This window comes from Xiphophorus maculatus, chromosome 5, assembly GCF_002775205.1.
Source record: "Xiphophorus maculatus strain JP 163 A chromosome 5, X_maculatus-5.0-male, whole genome shotgun sequence".
NCBI classification, from domain to species: Eukaryota; Metazoa; Chordata; class Actinopteri; order Cyprinodontiformes; family Poeciliidae; genus Xiphophorus; species Xiphophorus maculatus.
The window spans coordinates 12,418,504-12,441,645 of NC_036447.1; the positions used below are offsets into that span (position 1 = coordinate 12,418,504).

At 38.3% G+C, this 23,142-nt stretch overlaps 2 protein-coding genes across 3 annotated transcripts; one reads left to right on the plus strand and one right to left on the minus strand.

The window, feature by feature from the left end:
* Nucleotides 1-102: 102 nt before the first annotated feature.
* LOC102237020 (serine/threonine-protein phosphatase 2A 55 kDa regulatory subunit B beta isoform-like) lies at nucleotides 103-9,991 on the minus strand. Of its 2 annotated transcripts, none has more exons than XM_005805014.2 (10): nucleotides 9,751-9,991; nucleotides 8,972-9,165; nucleotides 7,376-7,473; nucleotides 7,081-7,264; nucleotides 6,614-6,726; nucleotides 6,235-6,412; nucleotides 4,182-4,346; nucleotides 3,870-4,039; nucleotides 3,650-3,741; nucleotides 103-3,414 (listed from the first exon to the last, which is right to left on the minus strand). In XM_005805014.2, the coding sequence occupies exons 2-10, from the start codon at nucleotides 9,033-9,035 to the stop codon at nucleotides 3,117-3,119; spliced, it is 1,362 nt and encodes a 453-aa protein (XP_005805071.1). In that variant the 5' UTR covers nucleotides 9,036-9,165; nucleotides 9,751-9,991; the 3' UTR covers nucleotides 103-3,116. The 2 variants fall into 2 exon arrangements, with proteins under 2 accessions (XP_005805071.1, XP_023189988.1); XM_023334220.1 differs by having other exon boundaries at nucleotides 8,972-9,263.
* A 1,057-nt stretch (nucleotides 9,992-11,048) lies between these two features.
* On the plus strand, nucleotides 11,049-22,473 carry LOC102221893 (cGMP-specific 3',5'-cyclic phosphodiesterase-like). Its single transcript, XM_023333465.1, has 20 exons — nucleotides 11,049-11,452; nucleotides 12,524-13,118; nucleotides 15,087-15,170; nucleotides 15,264-15,341; nucleotides 15,432-15,521; nucleotides 15,603-15,758; nucleotides 15,875-15,942; nucleotides 16,038-16,186; nucleotides 16,625-16,800; nucleotides 17,773-17,823; nucleotides 18,018-18,164; nucleotides 18,273-18,401; nucleotides 18,990-19,084; nucleotides 20,245-20,332; nucleotides 20,445-20,545; nucleotides 20,644-20,721; nucleotides 20,820-20,883; nucleotides 20,971-21,045; nucleotides 21,329-21,412; nucleotides 22,089-22,473. Exons 1-20 carry the CDS (start codon nucleotides 11,202-11,204, stop codon nucleotides 22,287-22,289), a joined length of 2,760 nt encoding a protein of 919 aa, XP_023189233.1. The 5' UTR covers nucleotides 11,049-11,201; the 3' UTR covers nucleotides 22,290-22,473.
* The last annotated feature ends 669 nt before the right edge of the window (nucleotides 22,474-23,142 follow it).

Here is a 23,142-nt window from a genome sequence, read left to right on the forward strand (position 1 = left end):
TGGTTCAACATTTACTAACAACAAAGAGCCAAATTTGGAGTCTTGTTCTGTATTAGAATAAAAATATGACCCATTTAAGATAAACACCCAGACAGAAATAGACATGTTTTCAGATAGTTTTATTAATGCACATTCCTTTCATCCATGAATAAGGTTTTTGTACATTTACATCTTTTTTTAGTATGATAGATATACACATAAGAAGCACTGAGTAATGGTAACATGCTGCTGCTGCTGATGATGATGCTGCTGTGACCTTAAACTTAATGTCTTTTCCAGCTGAATGGCAGCGGATATGACAGATTTACAAGTCACTCAATGACAACTTAAGCCATTTTGTGTGTGGTTTCTCACATTTGTGTTGAGCTGCTATAAAAAATAATAATAATAAAAACATTTAATGCACATTTGTGTCCTTACTCAGAAACAGAAACAGTAAATGTAATGACAGATGTGAGAAACTGTTGCCCATTCAAAGCTCAGGTTTCAAAAAGATCCAAAATTCTTCACCACTTCTGCAATAATTTTGTTTCTCCTCCATATGTGGTCAACATGCAGACCGCTCAATAATCCTATCAGGACCAAGGTCACTTGAGAACAATGTACTGCTCCCTAGGAAATAAAACCATTCCACATCTACACGCTGAGTACCTATAGCTTTCATTTGTCGCAACCCAGAGCAGCACGCGGCACTGTGAGGTATCAACTATGACAACAATAATTCCTGTGATACACTATGATAAATTTAGACAATAATAAGTTTTTGGACAGTAAAGATCTTTCAATGATGCATACAATGAGCTATTGCACTGATAATGACCTCTGACCCTCGAGCACCCTACAAATAAGAACAAAACAGTTTTCAGCTTTTATATAGCTGAGTCAGGGTTTTGTGTTTTTTTTATAAACAATGTGCAAGTTTTCCTTGATTGTGAGTTCCCTTTTTAAAATGTGCTTCTATGAACAAGGCTCATTTTGATTTTCACACATTATAACAGTTACATTTTTGTCTTATTCACAGTAGTTTGCCAAAGTAATCATAAACCTTGAACTTTTTCATCAATTTGTCATCTTACACCCTCACATGTCTATGCATGTGAAGAAACAACACAACATAGTGCATGATTCTGTAATGAAAGGGATAAGATGCATGGTTTTCAAAAATATATACAATTAAAAATAGTTAAAAGTCAGCTGTCCATTTATATCAAAACCATTTGCTTTTATACTCTTAAGTGAAACAAAGTGCAGTCAAATGACTTCAGAACTTCTCTAATCAATAATTACACTCCCTCTGTGTGCAACGCAATCTCAGGAAAAATCCAATTGCTCTGTGAAGGCCACAGAGGGTTGTTAGAGAGAATAAACAGCATCAGAAAGACCAAGAAACAACTAAGAAACATACCAAAGATATCAGTAGTAAAGAAGTTTAAAGTAAGGTAATCCAAGCTTTGGACATCCTATTGAGATGTGAGGAGTATTATCTAAAACTCTAAACCTAGACAAGATATCAGACCAAGCCATAAGAAGTTCTGTTTGCACTTTGGTGCAAACAATGTAGGGGACACGACAAATGTGAAAAAATGGGGTTTTGTCACATGAGACCAAAAAATTAACTTTTTGCATTTTGCATCGTGCAAAATGTTGGACGCAAAAACAGGTAAGAGTTAGATACAGGGCAATCCTGTAAGGAAACTTAACAGGCTGTAAAAGACTTCCAGCTGAGGTGGAGTCCCACCTTACAGCAGTAAAATTACCCTAAAAAAACCAAACAGGGCCATCTTAGAATGGTTTAGTTGAAAGTAGATATCTGCTTAAACAGATCTGTCAAACAATTAAGTCTATTTAAATGTCTGTGAGAGGACTTGAAAATCAAAGATCACAAACACTCTTTTGACTACCTGACTATGTTGAAGCACAGAAAAATTGGCAAAAATGTAAGTTTGTTGATGTGCAAGGCTGGTATAGATATACTTACATCTATAATTGAAGCAAAAAAGCTTCTTCAAAGCATGGACTCAAAAGGGCTGAATTTAAAAAAAAAAAACCATGTATCCCATGCCTTTCACTTTATAGACATGCATTGCTTTGTGCTAACCTTTCACAAAACATTGGAGTTAGTGGTTGTGACATGACAAAATATAAAAATGTTAAGGTACCCGAACACTTTCGCAGGGCACTATTTGTTTGAATATCATCAGCCTTTATCTGGGCATAAGTAGGAAACACAACAAAATACTAATTGATTCACCAAGCCCTCTCCTCCATCCAAAACTTTGAATGTATTGCTACACAATAATAACCATGTTATAGATATCATAACGTTTCTGCATGAGATGCTCATTTACAGTGTACACAACAAAATCTGTTTGAAGCAAAGAGGTACTGTCTTTAAGAAATCAACACAGATATATACAGCTAACTGTAAAAAGTGTATATGTTACCTGTCTATAGAAAATTATCATGTTTTATAGCAGGAGTACCATTGAACTGTTGGTGATATTATCTCATTGTGAACAGATCATGTATGAATTATGTGTATAATCTCCAAGAGCACTGCTCTAAAGGAGAGTATCAATAGCTGTTGTAATTCAGCAGAGAAAATAAAGATATTGCAAAGAAACATTCACTTACACCATTCCTAACATTCCACATTTAAAAAAAAAACAACTTTAAATGCAATGTCTCGTAAAGTCATCCAGTTATGTCAGGAGCATCACACATTTCTTTACCAAAGCGCTTTCCGTTCTTTCCGTGAAAAGAGTAGATTAGTGAGCGGTGCAACACTGTGTGATTAACAGCACTGAGTCATTGCAGATGGAGAGGTGTCCCTGCACCTTCTTCACTGCTTCTGCAGAAGGAAATTACACAAACATCTTGGAAAAGTGGGAGTAGAGTGCAGCAAAAAAATGAAGTCCCAATTGCCACTAGAGACATGAGCACATCTCAGGGCTGAAAAAACTATTAGACACCATTCCTCAGTTATTAACTTCTTTTAGATCAATAATCAGTCTTTTATTTACTCATTAAGAATAAATCCCAATTTTCAGAGGCTGCATCTCTCACATGCACTCCTTAAACACTGAAATTGTTTCAAGTTTGCGTTTGCATTCCTGTTACTGCATCTGCACGTCGGGATTGACACGATCCTGAAAGATGTATAGGTTGTTGGTGGCTGCAATAGCAATTATATTTTCCTCAGGGTGCCAGGCCATGTGCAGGATTTTCTTGGTGAAGTCCAGGCTGTCGACGCCTACGTCCCCACGGCGTCGCTTCCCGCCCGTATACACCCGGCGTGTCCGCAGCACAGCCCGAGGCTTGCTGTTCTCCCTCCATGCCTCAAGGGTTACGCCCCGGCCCGTCTCCCGATCGAACATCCGGAAAAAGCTGTTGTATGCCCCCGTCATGATCACACTGGGTTACAGGAGAGCAGGAAGAAAGATTTGTCATGGGCCAGAGAAGAGGGCAGCAAGGAAACCTGGAAGATTGATCTGATGTCTCCAAAGACTGTCTTCAACATTGATTGAGATGTCAGATAATGTCAGAGCCAGGCGATTAGTAGAATCACAGTGATTAGCACTGACACATTCATCTAATTTGCTTTTAAATGTAATTATTCTGCAAACTGTCTCCACCAGTCAACACTTACCTGTCTGAGCTGTTCCAGACACATTCAAATTTATCAAAGATGCAATCATTCTCATAGAGGGAACACAGTTTACTCCTCAGGTATTCGTGGACCTGGGAATGATAAAGAGTCAGTCAGCCACCGCATTCAGAAATCAGCATACGCAGAGCTATAAAACAGCATCATTCCTACATCATACACCAGATGGGGGCCATCTGAAATCAAAGTAGTATGATCTTACTTGGTAGGTTTCAACTGGGCCTTTGTCCATATTCAAGTCCCACACCTTAGCAGTCAAGTAATCTCTTGTTAGCAGGTAGCGCCCACTGTGGCTGAACTTAACATCCGACACAGAGGAAATAATCTCGGAGAAGAATGAACGGCTTCCGAGATCTTCAGGCTCCTCAAAAACTTCACAAACACAGTGCAGAGATGTAAACTAATCAGTTACACATATACAGATTTTTTTTTTTTGGTTTTCTGCCTGGAATTCTTTATCCCCTCTTCCATTGTTTACTGCAATAAATTTTTTTAATTAAAAAAACATGCTCACGTTTGGTATGTCTGTCACAGAGAGCCGAGGCCCTCATATCGCAGAGGCGCAGGGTCCCCTTGCTGCTGCTGTACACAAACAGATGGCAGTGGTGAGGGTGGAACTCTGCTGCTGTTATCACCTCTGTCAGGTCCTCCATGTTGGCAGGTTTGATGTCTACAATGTCTGAGAAGAAGTTCCATCAAGAAAAATAAAAGCAACAAATAATGTTTTGCATTTCTTCTTGGTCCAGACTTTTTATTGCATAATTGTTAACCTTAAACAACAACCAAATAATGCATCCCATTCAACTCTAACATGGCTGCACAATCTGTTCTTCAGTTTGTTCTATTTGTGTTGTAGTGGTCCTATGAGGCTCAGCAGAAAGTGTACTGCTGAGTGAATAATTCAAACTAGTCTTCCATAGATGTGTCTGAGATTTTCTAGGTCAGCTTCCATTTGAATGGGAAAACACCAAAGGCAGCCTGCATAACATGCTGCAACCTGCAATGATATCACAGTGTGTGCGGCACTCTTATCAAAACAAACACCCCATGGTATTATTACCGTGTTATTAACATATAAACACAACTTTATGATGGGTTATTCTGCTAAATGTGGCTATATTTATAATAGTATGTGGTTATATTCTATAATAGAATAGAATAGAATAGAAACATAATTTATTGTTCCACTGTGGGAGAATTCAGGTGTCTGAGTAGCAAAGTGAATTACAAATGGAAATATAGATTACAGAATTATTAAATTATAGGATACCTTACAGCATGAATGGTTAAGTCTTTTCAAAGTGAGCATTTCGGCACATTCATTAACAAAATTTGCTGTACATGTTGCCGCAATTGTGGTTTATTCAAAATATGATTAACAAGATTTAGTGCGCACAGCTAAGTCAAACTTACTTATATCACACATTTAAAACAACAACTGTTAAAAATGTCTAATGTTTGGGATAACTGTTTGTGCTTGTCCTTTGTGATTTTATCTGGAGCTCAGAAGAGTTCCTAGTGCTCAGTTCGCATACCTCAATCATCTACAGAGATCGTACCAGTTCAGAAGTTCAGGAAAATACAAAGGTGCTGCTAACCCTTGCAAAACCTTGAAAAAATAAACTATTTTTGTAAATAACAATCATGTTAATTTTTTTAGCTATTTATCATTATTTATTGTTGTTAATAATGTTTAATATAAATGCATATTAATTTAAGTGGAAATGTTACATTTATTAGGTTGATTAATACCTTCCCGTTGTCTTAAGAGACAGAGTCCTGACCCCATGTGCACTTTTACAAGGTTTTTTGTTTTGTGTGTGTCGTTTCGTAAACTGACAGTCTGACAGGACACCCCCTCGTCACTGTCCGACTGTGACTTTGGTTGTGGTTTTCCTGAGCTCCGCGCGGGAGGGTTAAACAAAATTAATTGGTTACTGTAGTTTAAACACATGTGTTGCACTGATTTTGCTTGTCCAAATGGAAAAGAGATACATTGGTAAATTCTGAAGATTAATTTTAAACAGCGTGTCCTGGGTCTTCCCCGGGGCCTCCTCCCGGTGGGACGTGCCCGGAACACCTCACCAGGGAGGCGTCCAGGAGGCATCCTGACCAGATGCCCAAGCCACCTCAACTGGCTCCTCTCGATGTGAAGGAGCAGCGGCTCTACTCTGAGTCCCTCCCGGATGACTGAGCCGGGGAAGACCCAGGACACGCTGGAGAGACTATGTCTCTCGGCTGGCCTGGGAACGCCTCGGGATTCCCCCGGAAGAGCTGGAAGAAGTGGCCGGGGAGAGGGAAGTCTGGGCCTCCCTTCTGAAGCTGCTACCCCCGCGACCCGACCTCGGATAAGCGGAAGAAGATGGATGGATGGATGGATGGATGGATGGATAATTTTAAACATTTATCTCGTCTTCAGTGAGAGATAAAGTGTCAAATAAAGATCTGAGATAATTTCCAAAGTAACCAATAGCAGTTTTTTGTAGTAACTTGGTAAATCAAATTACTACAATCATTTTGTAGTAATTTGGGTAAATCATAAAACAAACCAAGACTGCAAAGGATACTGAAACTACGATCAGTGATGTCCAGATGCCACATATTGATGCGGAGGTCATCAGCAGACAAGTAGGTCTCCCCATCGCTGTTGACGGAGATGGAGTTGATGTGGTATGTGTGTCCGTTTGCAAACACCCGCCTGGGGCGAACTTCTACCATCAGATCTGTTGGTTTCAGCACCGGCACCTTAAACAGAAAGTTAAAGAGTCAAGATGGAAAAAATGTATGCAGATGAGAAAGGATACACAATACATAAGAAAGGGCAGAACTAAAGAACACAATACACAAAGCACAAAGCAAGCTGTTTTTGCATTGAATGTGAAGCTAATACAAAACTACACATAAGAGTAGGTTAGCATGTGTGTAGGGGTGTGTGTGCTTCGGTACCCTCAGAGAGGTAATGGTGGAAACATCCTTGATTCGTCCCTCCTCATCTTTCAGATTGTATCCTTCTGGTCTCTTGTCTCTCTCACTGACCTTCCACAGTTTGACGGTTTTATCTGCGAAAGGAACATAGCACATTCTCAGCAGTGATATGGAGTTTGTTTAAACAAAGCTGGCAGACACACAGTGCCTTAAAACATATTCACACTGAAAATTAATTTGAAATATTTATCTCTTCAGGGAGAGATAAAGTGTCAAACAAAGATCTGAGATAATTTCCAAAGTAACCAATAGCAGTTCAGTCATAAAGATTTTATTTCAGTCACTACCAACGATTAAAATACTTTATGCGCTGTGGGAACATAGCTGTGAAGTTTGAGACCAAAGCTGTGGTCTTTTCCTGTGACATTTAAAAAGCTTTCTGCAGAAAATCAATGAGACTTCCTGTCAGAGTTTGATCTGTTTCTTACCATTGGTGGAAAGCAGGAAATGTGCGGCATTCTGCTGCGGCAACCATCGGATCTTGTTGATCTTCTCCTCTATCTCCAGACTCTTCAGGTAATCAAAGTCAGGTTCGTGACTCTGAAACGTGCTGTAGACGTTGTACTCTCCCGAGTCCCCCACCTCACCCGCCTCCTCTGACACACCCTTGGACTAAAAAGTGCAGAAAAGCAAGTCAGAAACCATTTTTTTGCCATTTGTATTGATGCATTATGAAGACAGTCCTGCATGCAGAGAGTCAGCAGTACAATAAGGTGACCTGACCTCGGTTTCTCTTTGAAAGATGACCACTCGGCCACCTTTATCCCCTGTTGCCAGCAGGTCCCCTGTTTGGTTGAATTCCACTGTAGAGATGACATCGGCTGGAAGGGACACAAGGAAAATGGCACCAGTCACTCAGGATGGTGGTTAAAATAAACCCATAATGACTAAGAAGGATACGAAGACAACTAAGTCATAAAGACATACAGACATGATAGGCATGGCAACAGATACAGGTATGAGATTTTTATGGTATGATACTCTCAACTAAAAATACCAAGATATTATAAACACTATCATTTTTAAACAAAAATATATGAAATGATTTAATAGTCGTTTTCAACACAGTAACTTTTGCAACCAAAGATATTTCCAAACATTAGAATTTGACTGTATTGTGAAGGAAAATTAGATGATGTTTCTTTCATTCAGCTGACTCACTTCTGTGATTCAGCCAGCCAAATAAAACTCTGGTCATTTTACCATATTCTCTGTCATCCCATTACCAGAAAATGAAGTCATATGAAAGGTAAATACACTTCCACATATTTACATGATAATGTCAAAATGTATAATATAATTTAACTAAGTAGCACTCAATAAGCTTCCATTCCATTAATGATTTGTGAATTGACATATTTTCAGCCGAGTTTGCTCCAGACAGCTGGAGAAACGTTTGGTCAGTCTTGCTCTTCTTGGCAGGAAATATAGGGAGCTACATTAGAAAATTTGAGATATGTTGAAACTGTAGCTTTTTTAAGATGTTTAGATGTCTTGATACTGTTCCATATCTAGACCCAAAGGTCTGTGTTATTTGCAACTGGAAAAATGTCCCAAAACTAGAATTTTGCTTTCCTTTAAGGAAGGACAGCACAGCAACAAGCCAAAAGTAGGAGAACAACAATATGTTACTCAATGCTCTGTAGTTTCTACAGCTGGAGAATTCGGACATTCTAGGACTTCTGTTGGCATTTAATTAAAATAACTTTAAACCACAGGAAAAAAGGCATATAATGTAAGCAATTTTTCCAAAACATGCTACTAAAAGATAATGAAATACCCTCACGCTGATAGCCCATGCCTGGTTTTTACACAGCGATTTCAAACAATCAATTGGATTTTTGGTGCAGGCAAGAGAAGATACACTTTACCCACCTTACATGAAGCAACATGTGAGGAGCAGAGAATAACATTTATCTGGGAACCACTTTCTGGTGGTGTCTCTTATAAACCTAACCTAACTTATCAAAACTGTAAGACAGATTATTTTATGAGTTTTGGCATTAATTTTCTCAAACAATTTTATACCTTAATACTGAGCCCTGAATAGTAGCTGCAATACAAATGAAAAGGAGAAAGAAGGTAGGTTTCAAATGTAAAGAAACATGAAAACAACATGATCACTGTGAACTCTCCAAGTCATAAAAGAAAAATCTAATTTCTGCTAAACATCACATCATAAATATCCACAAGTAATTTGAGAATAAGTTTCAAAAGTAATATTTGAAATCTAACCACAAAATGGTGCCATCATGTTCTCCCAGACAGCCCTATTAACCCGTTCAATCTGTGATCCCCACCGAGAGAGCACTGACCCACCTTCTGTGACGTAGTCTCTCAGGAAGGTGTGGTTGATTTTGGGGCTCTCAGCGTCCTCGCCCATCTGAAGAAGAGGGAGGGTGGCCCGCCAGTTCGCCCGTCCTGAGGGGAAGGGTCCAATCTGTAATCTCTCTTCCCGCCCAGGCTCCGCCCATGCTGCTGGGGCCTACTGAAGCATCCTGAACCGAGGCATCCTGGGAAACCAGACAGCAAGACGGAGAAGAAGGGTGAGGAGGAGAAAAGAGGATGGAGAAAATGGGGTTTTAAGAGGAGGACAAAGTGAATGGAGAGCCTGAAGAGAAAGATGTTTTTGGAAAGAAAAGAAGAAGAGTCCACATGTCAAAAAGTGTCAGAAATTTACTTCCTACATTAGATAAGTGTAAATGTGTTGCCAAGGCCTAACTGGTGCTGGAGTAAACCCATGCACTGAGCAGAGGAGCCGTGATAACAAACAGATCGAGCACAGACACAGAATACGAGTCATTGTGCTGGTTTCAGTAAGCATGCAAAAATTTGCTCAGGGTGAAGACTGGGCAAATATAAATGCATTCATCCACTCATTCACCCAGAAGCTATGTCAGGAGTAGGAAATAATCTCAGGGTGTGGTATTCCTTCCTCTTATATCCGAACACACACACACACACCTCCACGCACACACACACTTTACAGTCAGATAGTCCTTGACGGAGATCAGAGGAGAATGCAATGTCTTGCCTGTGCTGCAGGAAGAGGGGTGGAGGATGGGGGGACAAGAGGGATCAGGCCCCAGCTCACCTACCAGTCTGCCCGTTGCTGCCGTTCCTGCTGGAGAGTGTGTGTACACGGCCCTCTGCTGCAGTGTGCTCCTGTCGAGGGAAGGGGAAAAGGAATAGATGGAGCAAGGATGGTGGTATGAGGAGGAGAAGCAGAGGAGGAGAAGAGAGAGAAAAGACGGAGGGATGGCAAGGTGGATGGAGGAGCGCTTGCTGCCGATGGTGTGGATGTGATCCTGTGCAGCATCCACCGATGTCATGGCAGCCTCCTCTTGGAGCAGCCTATCACAGCACAGCTGTCACCGGCGGATCCGCCCACTGCAGGTGGTGGGGAGCGCAGTTGACCAGCAGGGGGAGCCATTCACTGGTGAGTGCTTTATATGTAGTGTGTTGAATAAAATAAGAATTATTATAAGGTTTTGACTTTTTTGATCATAGATTTGATTTACACAGTTGATCCATTGTGATTGTAAAGAGAATAAGAATTTACATTTGTTGGTTAGTTTTTAGGTCCCGAAAGGCAGCTGAAAGCTGAAAAAGATCACCCAGAAAGTTTGAAAAATGTATATTAACCCTCCTGGGTCTGAAGTAACGTTTGTATTTAATTTAGTTTATTTTGCACTCCATACTCCTGATGTATTTAGATGTATAATGCTTTCATTATAGGCGCTTGTTTCTGACAAGGCATCTCTTAATGTTTAATGAAACATTGTACAGGGAACCTACATTTTGAAAAAAATATATTTATCTGTCATATTTATATATTGATTTTTTTTTTCACGTAATATGGCAAATGTGTTATACTAGTGCAAGCTAGTGCTTTCAGTATTTACACTTTGCCAATAGAATTGGCCATAAAGCCAGTTATGAGTTTAGTAGGAAGATTATTTACATTCAATTGTTTGTCAATAGAGCTCTTCTTAGGCTACTGTATATTTGTTCAAAGTGATCATTTTTTTACTCAAATGATTTTGTGTATGATGACATGCTTAACATGTGCAAATTGCTTTACTTTCCTTTATGTTTTCAATCTAATTTTTCTAGTTATTTTTTATTGGTGATCATGGTATACTGCAACAAATGTTATTTTGTTGGAAATATCAAAAATATATTTGCAATGAATACGTTCTTGGTAATTCGGTCACAACTTAAGCGAAGGTTTATTTAGCATTGCATTTATGAGCTTTCAAATTAGCCAGCAGAAGATTCGAAGCCTGTTCGGCGATTTCTGGCTAAAATAGAATCATAATTCCTATTGACGCAAAGCCATCAGCTCTAAATCAATTAATGTTTTCTGAGCTGAGGTTTAAATCGGCTCCAAGTATCTAAACCTATGGGACCAGACCGGTTAAATTAAGGTCAGGGGATTACCTTCAGACATCACCCTGCTTCCTGACACGTCATTAATCTGATCACTTAGCTGGTGTTTCCCATTTGTTTGTCTTTACGTGGAAGAAACCCTGAAGCGAAGGAGTCCATGGAGCCTGACAGCGGCACTCCCGGTGCGTCTCTGCCGGCTTCGGAAGTTGCTTTTCCAAAATGTTTCCGCAGGACAGAAGTGATGGAGTCTCTTTCCGTTCAAGGCGCAGGGTGGCTCTCTTCCCCCCTGTGGAGCCCCCGCTCCAAAGTGAGAAAAGCGAAATTAGACGGTGAAATGTCAAGCGACGGAGCGTGGCTGGATGACCACTCGGATTTTACCAGCGCGTACTTTTCACGCAGAGCGTCAGTGTAAGTTTTTGCTACTTCTGACGGCCGAGTGTAATTAATAACGTTTAAAATATTAAATAAAATGTCCCTTAACATTCACACGCGTATACAAAAATATGGATTTTACTTTATTGTTGGAAGCTGAACAGTTTCTCAAAAGAAAAGGGTGCAAAACTCGATATTCTTAACAACATTGTGTTTCTCCCAGCCAGTGTCTGTTCTGGCTCAGCTGGTCTGGAGCTCTTACTGCTCCAAACGGATCCACAATGACACCCACGCTACTAATGACTATAGAAAACGTTTAATATTTTATCAGAAACAACAAAAACTGGGCATGTCTCTCCCTGTTGTACTTTCAAACTTGGTAAGGTGTCTGTTAATAATACATTATAATACTGTGTTGGAAAGATTCAATGAGAAATTTTGCATAGTTGGAATTGTGGGGGAAAAAAAGGAAATAATTATGACCGCAACTGTGAAAAAGTTTAATTGCAAGTCAGCCATTTTTGGATTTTTGAGGTCAGAATTGATGTGAGGAGTCAAAGATGTCCCTCTTGGAATGCAGATTTTAGGGGACCCTTGATTTAGTCTGTTTTATTTTTTCAACCTTGAACATTTCTTCTTTTTTTTTTCAATACAAATAGAACAAAATGAAACTGTCCTTTGACCAATACAAAGTCCCAATAGAAAAAACATATAAAAGGAAAGCTTTTGTGTGTTTATTTTGTGTTTATGACTGAAAACACCAGAAGAAGGCCATGTTTTGTTGTAATACTATTTTTGAAATGTTTGTTCAGACAGTAATATTTGGAAAACCCTACTTGTTATCAAAACAAGTTCCCCCTACTTTTTTAGGGGAAACTCTAACTTATTAGGGTTAATCAATTAATGATCAATTAATCAAATTATTTTTGATTAATTGATTTATCTTTTTCCCATTTCTTAAACTATGCTCAGCACAAGAGGCTCCAGACTTCTTTGCATTTACAAGTTTGATGTCCATCACCTGTGCAGCTCCTGAATCAGCCAATGTTTACTAGAAGCTGTGCTTCAGCTGTTTATCATTACTTGGCTTCCTGTGTTTGATTTCAGGATCAGTGATCCTCAGGCAGATATGACACCAAGGTTTCTGAAGAGCATGGGAAACCTGGACATCATCTCCCACAAGGACAGATGTGACTGCCAAGTTTCTCATGACCTCCATGACCCTCTAATGATGGCTCCTCACCGCGGAATGTCTGTTCCCGTTACTCCAATCCTTAGTGCTCCTGATAAGACGGATTGCTCCTTATGGCCTTCAGTTTCTCCCTGTCCTCCCATTTGTCTTTGCTCCAACAAGTTGCCCTTTGCTCCTTATGCTCAGCCTTCAGTGGGTCCAAATAGTGTGTCCTGTGGCCTCGGAGAAGGCTGCCCATGGATGATAGGGCTCCTGGGAGGAGGGCTGAGATGGATGGGATCTGTGGCAGAGCTCTGTCAGGAAGCTCTCAACCATGCGGGGGAGCTGCTGGCTGCTGAGGGTGGTGCCCTTTCCCTTGTGAGAAAGGTCTACGGTGGAGAAAGTGATTTAGAGGAAGTGATATCCTTGACAGTAAATGGGTGCAGCCAGGCACACCAGAATATACTGCAGGGTGTCATGGAGCTGGTTTTGGCTACAGGATCACCAATAAACCTAAGAGATGCTCAGAAGGTATTTTATTTTGCATAGTACCTTGAAAAGGTTTCTGTACCTCCAAACGTTTTCAGATTTGGTCATGTTGCACTATAAAAATATAGCAGCTTACCGCAAAAAAAAACATGTGGAGGAAGCTGCTTTTTCAGATGAGACCAAAAAAATTTACTTTTTCAATTGCTGTGTGGTGGAAAACCATCACTGACCGTAACCCTTAACACAACATCCCCTCTAAATATCAAAATAGGATCATGGGATCAAAAATACTTTACTGATCCAATAAATGTTAAAAATTCTAACTTTGACTAGATCATTAATCAACTTAGCTGTTCATAGACTGAGTTTAAACTTTTTTATGTGTAATAAATTATTTAATTTAAAGAACCACCTATAGTGGTTCATTTTATATATATATATATATATATATATATATACAGTATATGAGTGTAAGCATTTCATTTCCTTACACTCCCCAATTTGGGTTGATCTATCACACAAAATTTTATTTTGTGCTACATAACAAACATGTAGCTTGTTATGTTTTCCATGTGACATAAAGTGGAATAGTCATATTCAAGTTTGGAGTGAAAGATTTAAAATCTGAATTCACCCTATTTATGAAGATCATAAAGAGTTGGCCTCATGTGTCCTCTGATTTAGCGACATGTTTGACAACATGATCGTCTCATGGCTAGTGGGAAGCAAGTCACAAAATCCCAGATGGTGTAGCTTCTTTTAATCCTTTTAGACTTAGTCTACTGATAAAGTGGTTTGCTAAGCTGAAGTAATTAGCAATTATGCTGTGCTTTCAGCGTGGCACCATTTGGCTTTAACCAGGTTTATTCACCCAAACATTCACTTAAAGCTGTTCCCAGTAAATATGTGAACAAAATAGATGCTGTACTTTCCTTTTCTGTAAACCAAACACTATAAAAATACTGACATACATTTGAAGTTCAGTGTAATAATTATACATGAAGAGGGTTTAGGAACCAAACTGAGAGTCTTCATTTTCCCCAAAAACCTGCAGTGATGCAGTAAAATGCATGATTTACTTGATGACATTTGCACAGCCACTGACCTGCTCCGTGAGGAAAGGTGGCAGAGGCCACCAAAAGGCTTACATCTGATGCCCTCTCCAGCCCTCGTCTTTATGGCCAACGTCATTAGGGATGAGTTATTTCCTGGTACAGTTAGAACACACGTAATCCTTTGTCACGACGGATATGGAAAGGTATTCTAGCAATTCTAGCTATTCCAGTTATTGATCAGTCACAAGCATTCAAACTGTTGAAGTCTTTTCACATTTTGTTTTTTTGCAACTACAAACTTCAATGTTTATAAGATTGATGGTTTTCATATTTTTTGTTTTAGATAAAATAGGGAAAGTGGGGTGTGCATTTTTATTAATTCCTTTTGAGTCAATATTTGTGCTTATTTTTACCAAAATATCTTAATCTCAGCCAGATGAGACAGAGTATATGTGAACATCCATTTTTAAGCTTTGCCAAATGTTTTCAATTATATTGAGGTTTGTACTTTGACACTGTTCTATTCTAATGGAAGAATATGGTTTAATCTAAACCATATTTAGGTTTACTTCAAGGTTTGCCCAATTTTTGCCACTCCCCCGTCAACTATGTACAGCTTCTCTGCATAGAGCTGTACAGAGAAGTTGTACAACTACCAAAAGCATGAATTTTTGTGTTTGACTCCCAGATAAAATTCAAGTTAAATCCATCAGGGCTTCTAGTTGTTAAGTGTTGAAAGTGAACAAATCCCTTTGCAAGGCTCAGTGTGCCTGCATACTGTCAAAATGTTTCTGCATGGAGGTTGGTTAATAAGTAATATATTCTGTTGCCAAATTACACAAATATCTAACACATGCATTTTTTCTGTACCTGCCTTACATGCATATGTTTTTAAAATAAGTGAGGCCCTCGGAAATAATATTGTAAGACTTGTTTTATTTGTTTACTTCTGCAGGATCCCAAGTTCAAAGTAGACAGTAAACAGTGCCTAAAGATTAGGACAGTTTTGAGTGTTCCTATCAAGAACCACAGGCGAGAGGTAACATTCATCACAGTTCTATTTGTGTATTGATTTTGCGCCTGAAGTTCTATCAATACTGCATAACAATGAGTTATGTGATTTGTTTTTTAGATGTTGGGTGTGGTGGTAATGATCAACAAAAGAAAAGGCTGTGATTCCCATCCTGCTTTTACCTCCATGGATGAAAAGGTGAGAAATGGAACCAGTGGATGAGAGTTTTTATTAGAATATGTATCAATTCCTGCCTGGAAAAAATGTTTATTAAATTTTATTATTCAGGTAATATCCAATCATATGGATGTGTTGGGGATGGTTCTGGAAAACATCCAGCTGTATGAGAGTTCAAGACAAGAGGCTAAGCGCAGCCAGGTAGCAACATGACATCTGTTGTGTGTCGATAAAATAAATCCCTCAATGTGCATGCATACTGTATATTTGTGTGTCTGTTAGGCTCTGATAGAAATGGCACAGGTGTTATCAAGGGAGCATCATTCTTTTGAGGTTCTGCTGAGCAAGATGGCCGCCACAATCATGCCTTTCACTCATGCTCAATACTGCACTATCTTCATCCCCAGTGACCAAACCTCAGTCACAAAGGATGATGAGGTTGATCTTCTAATTAACATCATATTTTGCATTTTATTAGTTGTTGTATTACATGTCAGGTTTGTATTATATCATACAACATTGTATTTTCTGCTGCTTTCTGGCTTTTACCGTAGATAATATTCTCATGTGTGATACACTTGGAGTGTGAAGAGCTTGGATCAACTTGCCAGATCTACAGAAGGTATGTCCTGCAGACAATGAGACCTTTTGACAATTTAACATCTTTCACTTTTAGATTTTTGGTTAAAAAAGAAATCATGTGTCTATATTTTTTAGGGAGCATGACATCAGTGATATAGATTTGTCACATGCTTGTGAAACAATGAGGGCTACAGAAACTGTTAATATGGCAAAGAGCGCTGTTGAATCAGAGAGGAGTATCGTCTGCTGCCCTGTGAGAAATGAAAGGTCAGAAAACGTTATTGGTAAGTTTCTTGAGTTTATATATTTATCACTTACTTTTATCTAAAATGATTGTTGAGTGATGATCAAACTTTAAAGTATAGTTTGATCAAAAAATGGACAAAAAACAGACATAAAAATATGTCTGGTTTTTAAAAAGACAACAAGTCACTAATCTGAAGTCCTAAAGAAGAGTTCCAGATTCTGGGAGCTACTGAACAGAAGGCTTTCCATTTTGATAACATGGAATTTCATGGCCTCTTCTACACCTTTACAGATTTATTCCCAAAAAATTGATGTTCACTGAAAATTCGAGTTCTTTTAACAATTCAAATTAAAAATTAGACTCATATTTGATGTAGATTCATTAGAAAGAGAGTGATATATAACAGGAGCAGCATGATTTTCTGCTAAAGACTGAAGACTATTAAACATCCTGAGTCTGTTTTTCTGTCCTTTAGCTGTGTGCCAGCTCATAAACAAACGGACCAGAGACTCAGATGAACTGGAACCCTTTAATCGATATGACGAGCGACTCCTGGAGGATCTGGCTGTGTACTGTGGCCTGGCCTTGCAGTATGCTCAAGCTGTAAAGATCACTGAAGTGAGAAGAGCCAGCATAGAGGTTACAGAAGAGGTAAGAGACTGCTGTATGTTGTCCTCTTAGTCACAGTTTTCAGGTTGCTCCTAGTGACATCATTCTATCTATGAAACAAATATAATCCTAAAAGTTGTTTTTCAGGTCTGGTTTATATCAGTCTGGAAAAGCCTGGAAATTAATTTGAATATTTTTCAGGTCTAATGGGCCTGTGAAAAGAAATTACAGTATGCCCTTCCTTGTTTCTGTCTTTAATTATTTTTTGCCCTTCTTTTCCTCTTTCCTACCTCGTATTATTCTCTGCCCTTCCTGTTTTGTGTCCTACGTCCCTTCTTTTCAGGAAAGATGCACAGAAATATGTTCTTTCCTTCTTATATCCTTCTCTCTTTCCTTTCTACCTACTGTTCTGCTTCCTATGTGTCTATGTATCCTTCACCCCTTTCTTTTGTCATGCTACTCTTCCTTCTGTCTTTCCCTCCATCCTCAGATCTTTACATCTTGCCTTCCTTCTTTGCTTCCATCTTACCTTATTTCATTTCTTGTTTCTACATCACTTCCTTGTCCTTCCTTGTTTTATTCCTTTTTATTTTCCTAATGTTCTTCATTGTTTTCTCCCTTGATTCCGTTCTTCTTTCATTTTTTGTTTCTCTATATAGTTTTCTACATTAAGTCTGAGATATGCAAGAAGATTGTTTTTGTGTCTGGTCAGTGATTTCTGTGTATGTTTGGCTATAAATTCACTAAAGACCTATGCCTTTTAAGAATGTTCTGACAGCTTTTAGAGGAATGCCTAACCCTTTAACCTTGGATAGTACAGTAAATGTGCTCAGATTAATCCATAAATTTGCTATACAGAGGTGTAGTTTTTGGCATTGTTGCCTCTCTTCCTGATATGAAATATGAGTTTCAGAATGTTTTTTAATTGTGGTTTAATTGTGAGTATTAGAAAAGCATGTTTCTTACTTTGTTTCTAATTTTTTTAATTTACTTATATGGATGTTATTCTTGCAGATTCTTGCCTACCACCTCACTGCAGCAGAAGAGGACATTAAGGCACTGCAGGTGATTTCTTTTTTTTCTCTCTATCCATTCTTTCTTTCAAAGTAGAGTCTACATGTTGACTGATGTGATATTTACAAAAAAAACTACACCTGACCAAAACACTTCCCTCTGGCTATTAAGCAATGCTTTTTGATTACAAAAATAAAATGCACATTTGTTTTTGTGTGGTGGTGATGATGGTGTTGGTTTTGCAGGAGACCACAATCCCATCAGCAGAATCACTGAATATTTTGGACTTCCATTTCTCTGATTTTGGCCTACCAGAAGACGCCACCACTCAGGCCACAGTTCGAATGTTTCTGGACCTGAATTTAGTGCAGGACTTCAACATTGATTACAAGGTATCTGATCTGCTTTGTTTCTATTAAAGCAAGCTTCATTTGTAAAGCAGATTTCCTTCTCTCTAAACCATAATACAAATATGTCAGTTATCTTTCTTTCCTGCATAGAGCCTTTGCCAATGGGTCCTCACTGTGAGACGTGGCTACAGGAGCCACCTTCCTTATCACAACTGGAGCCATGCACTGAGCACTGCTCAAAGTATGTTTGCTATGCTCATGGCAACAGATCAGCTACAGGTGAGTGAATGTATGAGTCACAGACTAATAAATATGGAGGGTATTTTTATATGTATAATAGTGTGTGTACAAGTGAAGTTAAAAGATGATTTTTTTTCTTTGAATGACACTCACTGTATCCACTTTGACTAATTGTAAACTTGGACTGTCAGAGTTTACCATCAGGAGAACATTAGCCATTTTGAACATAAATCTGGGTGAATAACAGATGCGGCTTTGTCTGACTTTTTTCTTCTACTTTTTTTCTATTGTTTGAAGAGCATCTAAATATTCAAATGTATTTTTGGGTCATTTCTTCAATAAACAAAGATTTAATGCAGTTATTATTGATTTACATGAATTAATAAGAAGCAGATTTAGACAGCTGGAAATAGCAGGGAGATTCTGGGGGGGTCTGATGTAAATAACATAACAGTATGTATGTTTTTGCTCATCTCATTTGATCAAAATGTATACAGACTATACAAAGAGATTGGCTCAAACATGAAAAGGAAAATATTTTCTCATACATGGGACAAGAAAAATGAAGCTGATTATACTCAATTAATTTGGTCTTCATACCTTCCTTTTAATGTCTTTGTGTCTCAGAAAAATCTTTCTCGGCTGGAGATCTTAGCATTGATGATAGCCACCCTGAACCATGACATTGACCACAGAGGAGTTAGCAACTCCTACATAGAAAGGTGAACTTTTTTTCATTCAACTCATAATTTATTTTTCAAATAAGCAGTGATATATCATAAATACTAATGCTTCTTAAACACTTTCACATTTTGCTACATTATTTCTACAAAATTGAATGTATTTTACTGGAATTTGATGTGATCTTGACCAACACAAATTAGAGCAAAATTGTGGAAGAGAAATGATTGCAGGTTTCCCTATTAAAAAATCTGCATAAATCTATATATTCTAAATCATAAATGCAAATCTGAAAACAGTGGTGAGCATTTGCATTGATCACCATGTTCCCTGACAGCCATAAATAAGATATTGTGCAGCCAATGAAGTTTGTTTGAATACCTTAGTGAGACGCATCATGGAGATTAAGGAACACAATTGACAATTCATAGAGAAAGTTGTTAGAAGCTTAGAAACATTTTCCAAAGTTCAACCTTCTATAGATGACTGTTCAGTGCAGATGACTGTTCAATGTCTAAAGCCAAGACATGGAAGATAGTCTACAAATGGAGGACATATATACACATATCAGATGGTACTTAAGATAAATGCAAGAAGATCTGTAGAAAAATTAGAGGTGTGACTGAACCTGGTCATACAACATGACAATGACAGAAAACATACCTGAACATTTACTGTATAAAAGGCTAGCTCGAAATTATAAAATGGAAATGTATGGTCTAAGATGAACTCCAGGTCTTGATTTAATTGAGATGTTGGGAGATGTAAAACAGACTGAACAGACTGTACATGCAAGAAATCTCTCAAACATCTCACAGCTGAAAGTGAGGAATAGAATAAGCTGACCTCAGACCAATGTCAAACACTTATTGACGCCTATAAGAAGCATCTCGATGAAGTTTTTTTTAATTAAAGTGGTAAAACTAGCAATTAGGGAGAGGGGCGTCCTAGTTTTTTTTCTCAGCCTCAGCTAAGAAATGCATTTTTGGGAAAACTTGTTGGACCCTGCAAAAGATTTAAGACCGTTTCAGAGGATCACCTTCCATCAATACTGAATTGCCAAAACCATGTGTACCCTTTCTCTCCACTTCACCATTATGCACTACTTTGAGTTGGCTCAAAATTGACAAAATGTGAAAACATTTAAAGAATCTGGATACTTTTGCAAAGCATGTTACGCTGTGTTCTTTCTATCTTGTAGGTCTCAGCAGCCTTTAGCTCAGTTGTACGGTCACTCCTCTTTAGAGAACCACCACTACAACCTGTGCATCTTCATTATGAATAACACCGTAAGATCTGATCTCCTTGGGGTTTTTTTTTCATTATTTTTTCAACCTTTTTAGTTGTCTCTTTTTAAATTATTTGTCTTCCTCTCTTAGTCTCTCTCTGATTTTCTTCTAGGGGAGCCAGATCCTCAGCAACTTATCAGATGAGGACCACAGATCTGTACTGCACATGATCAAAAGGGCAGTTCTTGCTACTAATCTTAACATCTACATGCAGTATGTCTGGAAAAAAAATAGTCAAAGTAGGAAGCGGTCCGGCCTTGTATGAGAAGAATTCTAACCCGTCATAAATTCCTTTACTGTGCTATTTGTAGAAGAAGAGGAGAATTTTTTTCTCTTGCTGAGAAAAGCAGGGTGAACTGGAGGAGTGAGAAACAAAGAGATTTGCTGAGGTGAAAGTGAAGATAATTCATTTGAGAGTAATTTATAACTATACGTATAGTAAAAGAAAGTGAAGAGTTGTCTTTTATGTTATTAATTCACCTGACAGATCAATGCTGATGACAGCTAGTGACTTATCTGCTATCACAAAGCCTTGGCCCGAGCAAAAAAGGGTAGGCCTCAGAAAATTCTAATTACGTGAATAAACACAGTCTTTTTGATTTACTACTTGCTTTTACCTTCATTTCTTCTCCTTTCAGATTGCCAACCTTGTTGCCATGGAGTTCTTTGCACAAGGGGACAAAGAGAGAGAGGAGTTTAAAACCAAGCCTATTGTAAGTTGCACTTCATCAGGAGTTCCTGGTACAGTAATACTGTAATACAGACATTACTAACAAAGCTTGACAACATTTTTTGTATTGTTTTGTGGTACAATCTGTTAAACAGTTATTTATGAGATAGTATAGTGAACTGACGACATGGTGACTGCACTTTGGATAAAACTGAGTTAAAAGGATTTTTATTGTTGTATTTCAATGTTGTTTGTCTGATAGAATATGGATGTATTCTCAATGAATACATCCATATTAGAAGCTGGTTTAACTTCTTCCTCATCAGGACGTAATGGACAGAGAAAACAGCACCCGTCTGCCATACATGCAGGTTGAATACATTGATGAGATCTGCTTCCCTCTGTACAAGGTTTGACATTGCAATTGATGTTTTAGGTACAGTGCTTTGCTCAAGTATGAGCCAAACTAAACATTTTTTTAGTTTGGGTTATATTGTAACTACAAATTTCAATTGATTTTATTAGAAGTTGATGTAATAGAGCAAAACAAAGTAGCAAATTTAATGAAATTGTAACTCTGGGTGTGTGTTTTTTAGTTGTTCGGATGGAAGGGAAACCTCTGGCCTAGTCTGAAGTTTTTTGCAGCCTCTGATGGATTTCCCCCAAGAATATACTGTATCTAGCTCCATCCATACTGAATCTAGCGCCATCCATCTTTCTATCAGCCTTCCTGCCGCTATGTGCAAAAGCATCCCCGCAGCTTGCTGCTGCCACAGTAATGTCTTAAAGTGAGGACTGAATGTTTAGGGGACGTGTAGCGTTAGCTTAACTTTACATAAAAAGTTTTGCATGCCAGTCACAAAGTTTGAGCTAATTGGTTTATAAAACATTGTCGGTCTGTCACATCCAGAGAAAATTCCGATAAAGATTAGGGTTGCATTGAGACAAAATGTAGAATAGTTCAATAAGTATGAAAACTTTTGTGAGGAACTATATGTATGTAAGATCTATACTCTTGTTACTTCACTCTAATTGAATCTTTACTTACCCATCCATCCTCTCTTTCTCTCTCTGTGTTCAACTCAGGCTGTGTCAAAACTATTCGACAGCTGCTCTCCATTGGTGAATGCTTGTAAGAAGAACAGAAAAAACTGGTTGCATCTTGCTGAAGGCACACGGGAAGAAAAGCTTGAAGATAACTGCAGTTTATACTTTGAAACTGAAATACTTGAAGAGGAAGAGGCAGAAAGAGGAGCAGAACAATTGGCAAAAGAACAAAACACATGATATTTTGAAGCATTTTTTGGACACATCAGAACTGAAAATGAATCTGGAACCCATTGTCAGTAGGCTGATTTTTGTTCCTCTACCTACACCTGAATTTTGAGCTACAGGAATCTATAAGGGAAAGAATTTTTTTATTAACAAGTTTGTATGCACATACACTTTGATACACTTTAAAATTGTGAAAGCCCAGATGACAATTACTAATGGGGGGGGGGGGGGGGGGGGTTGCTTCTGGATGTATTTTAAGGCACAACTTGGCACACTCTGAGTCCTTGTGTGAAATCATGTAGAAATAAGAAAAAATCGTTCAAGATATCATGAACAGAATTGAAGACTTGTTTGGTACAATTTCCAGTGGCTCAATGTGTCACATTCTTGTAGTCAAACAACTTTATGCAAGGACAAACACCATATGAATTTGCAGCCACCATACTATTTTGGAGTGAAACAGTTTTTTTGTCCCAGACACAAATGTGTTTTGGTGTGAAATGATCAAATCATTCCCAGAATAAAAGCAGAAGACCTTCCAAACTGAAGCTGGTGAGAGAGTGTCAATCAGTTTGCAAAGAGTTATCTACAAACATAGCAAACTCTTCAAAACACAAGGATGTCGAGAAAAAAAAGGACGAGAAAAAGCTGCAAATGTTTTGTCTCCTATTTTAGAAAGTGAGATTTATTGTAGAGATTAATTTCAAGCCTTTATTTGTGGTCAGTTTTATAATTAGAATTTGAGTGTTACATAATATCAATTTTAACAAAGCATTTTTTATGTATATATGTTAGGTATTGGTCATATTATAATCATAGGGAAGACTGCTAACTTTACACATGTCCAGAAGACAGTCATTGACAC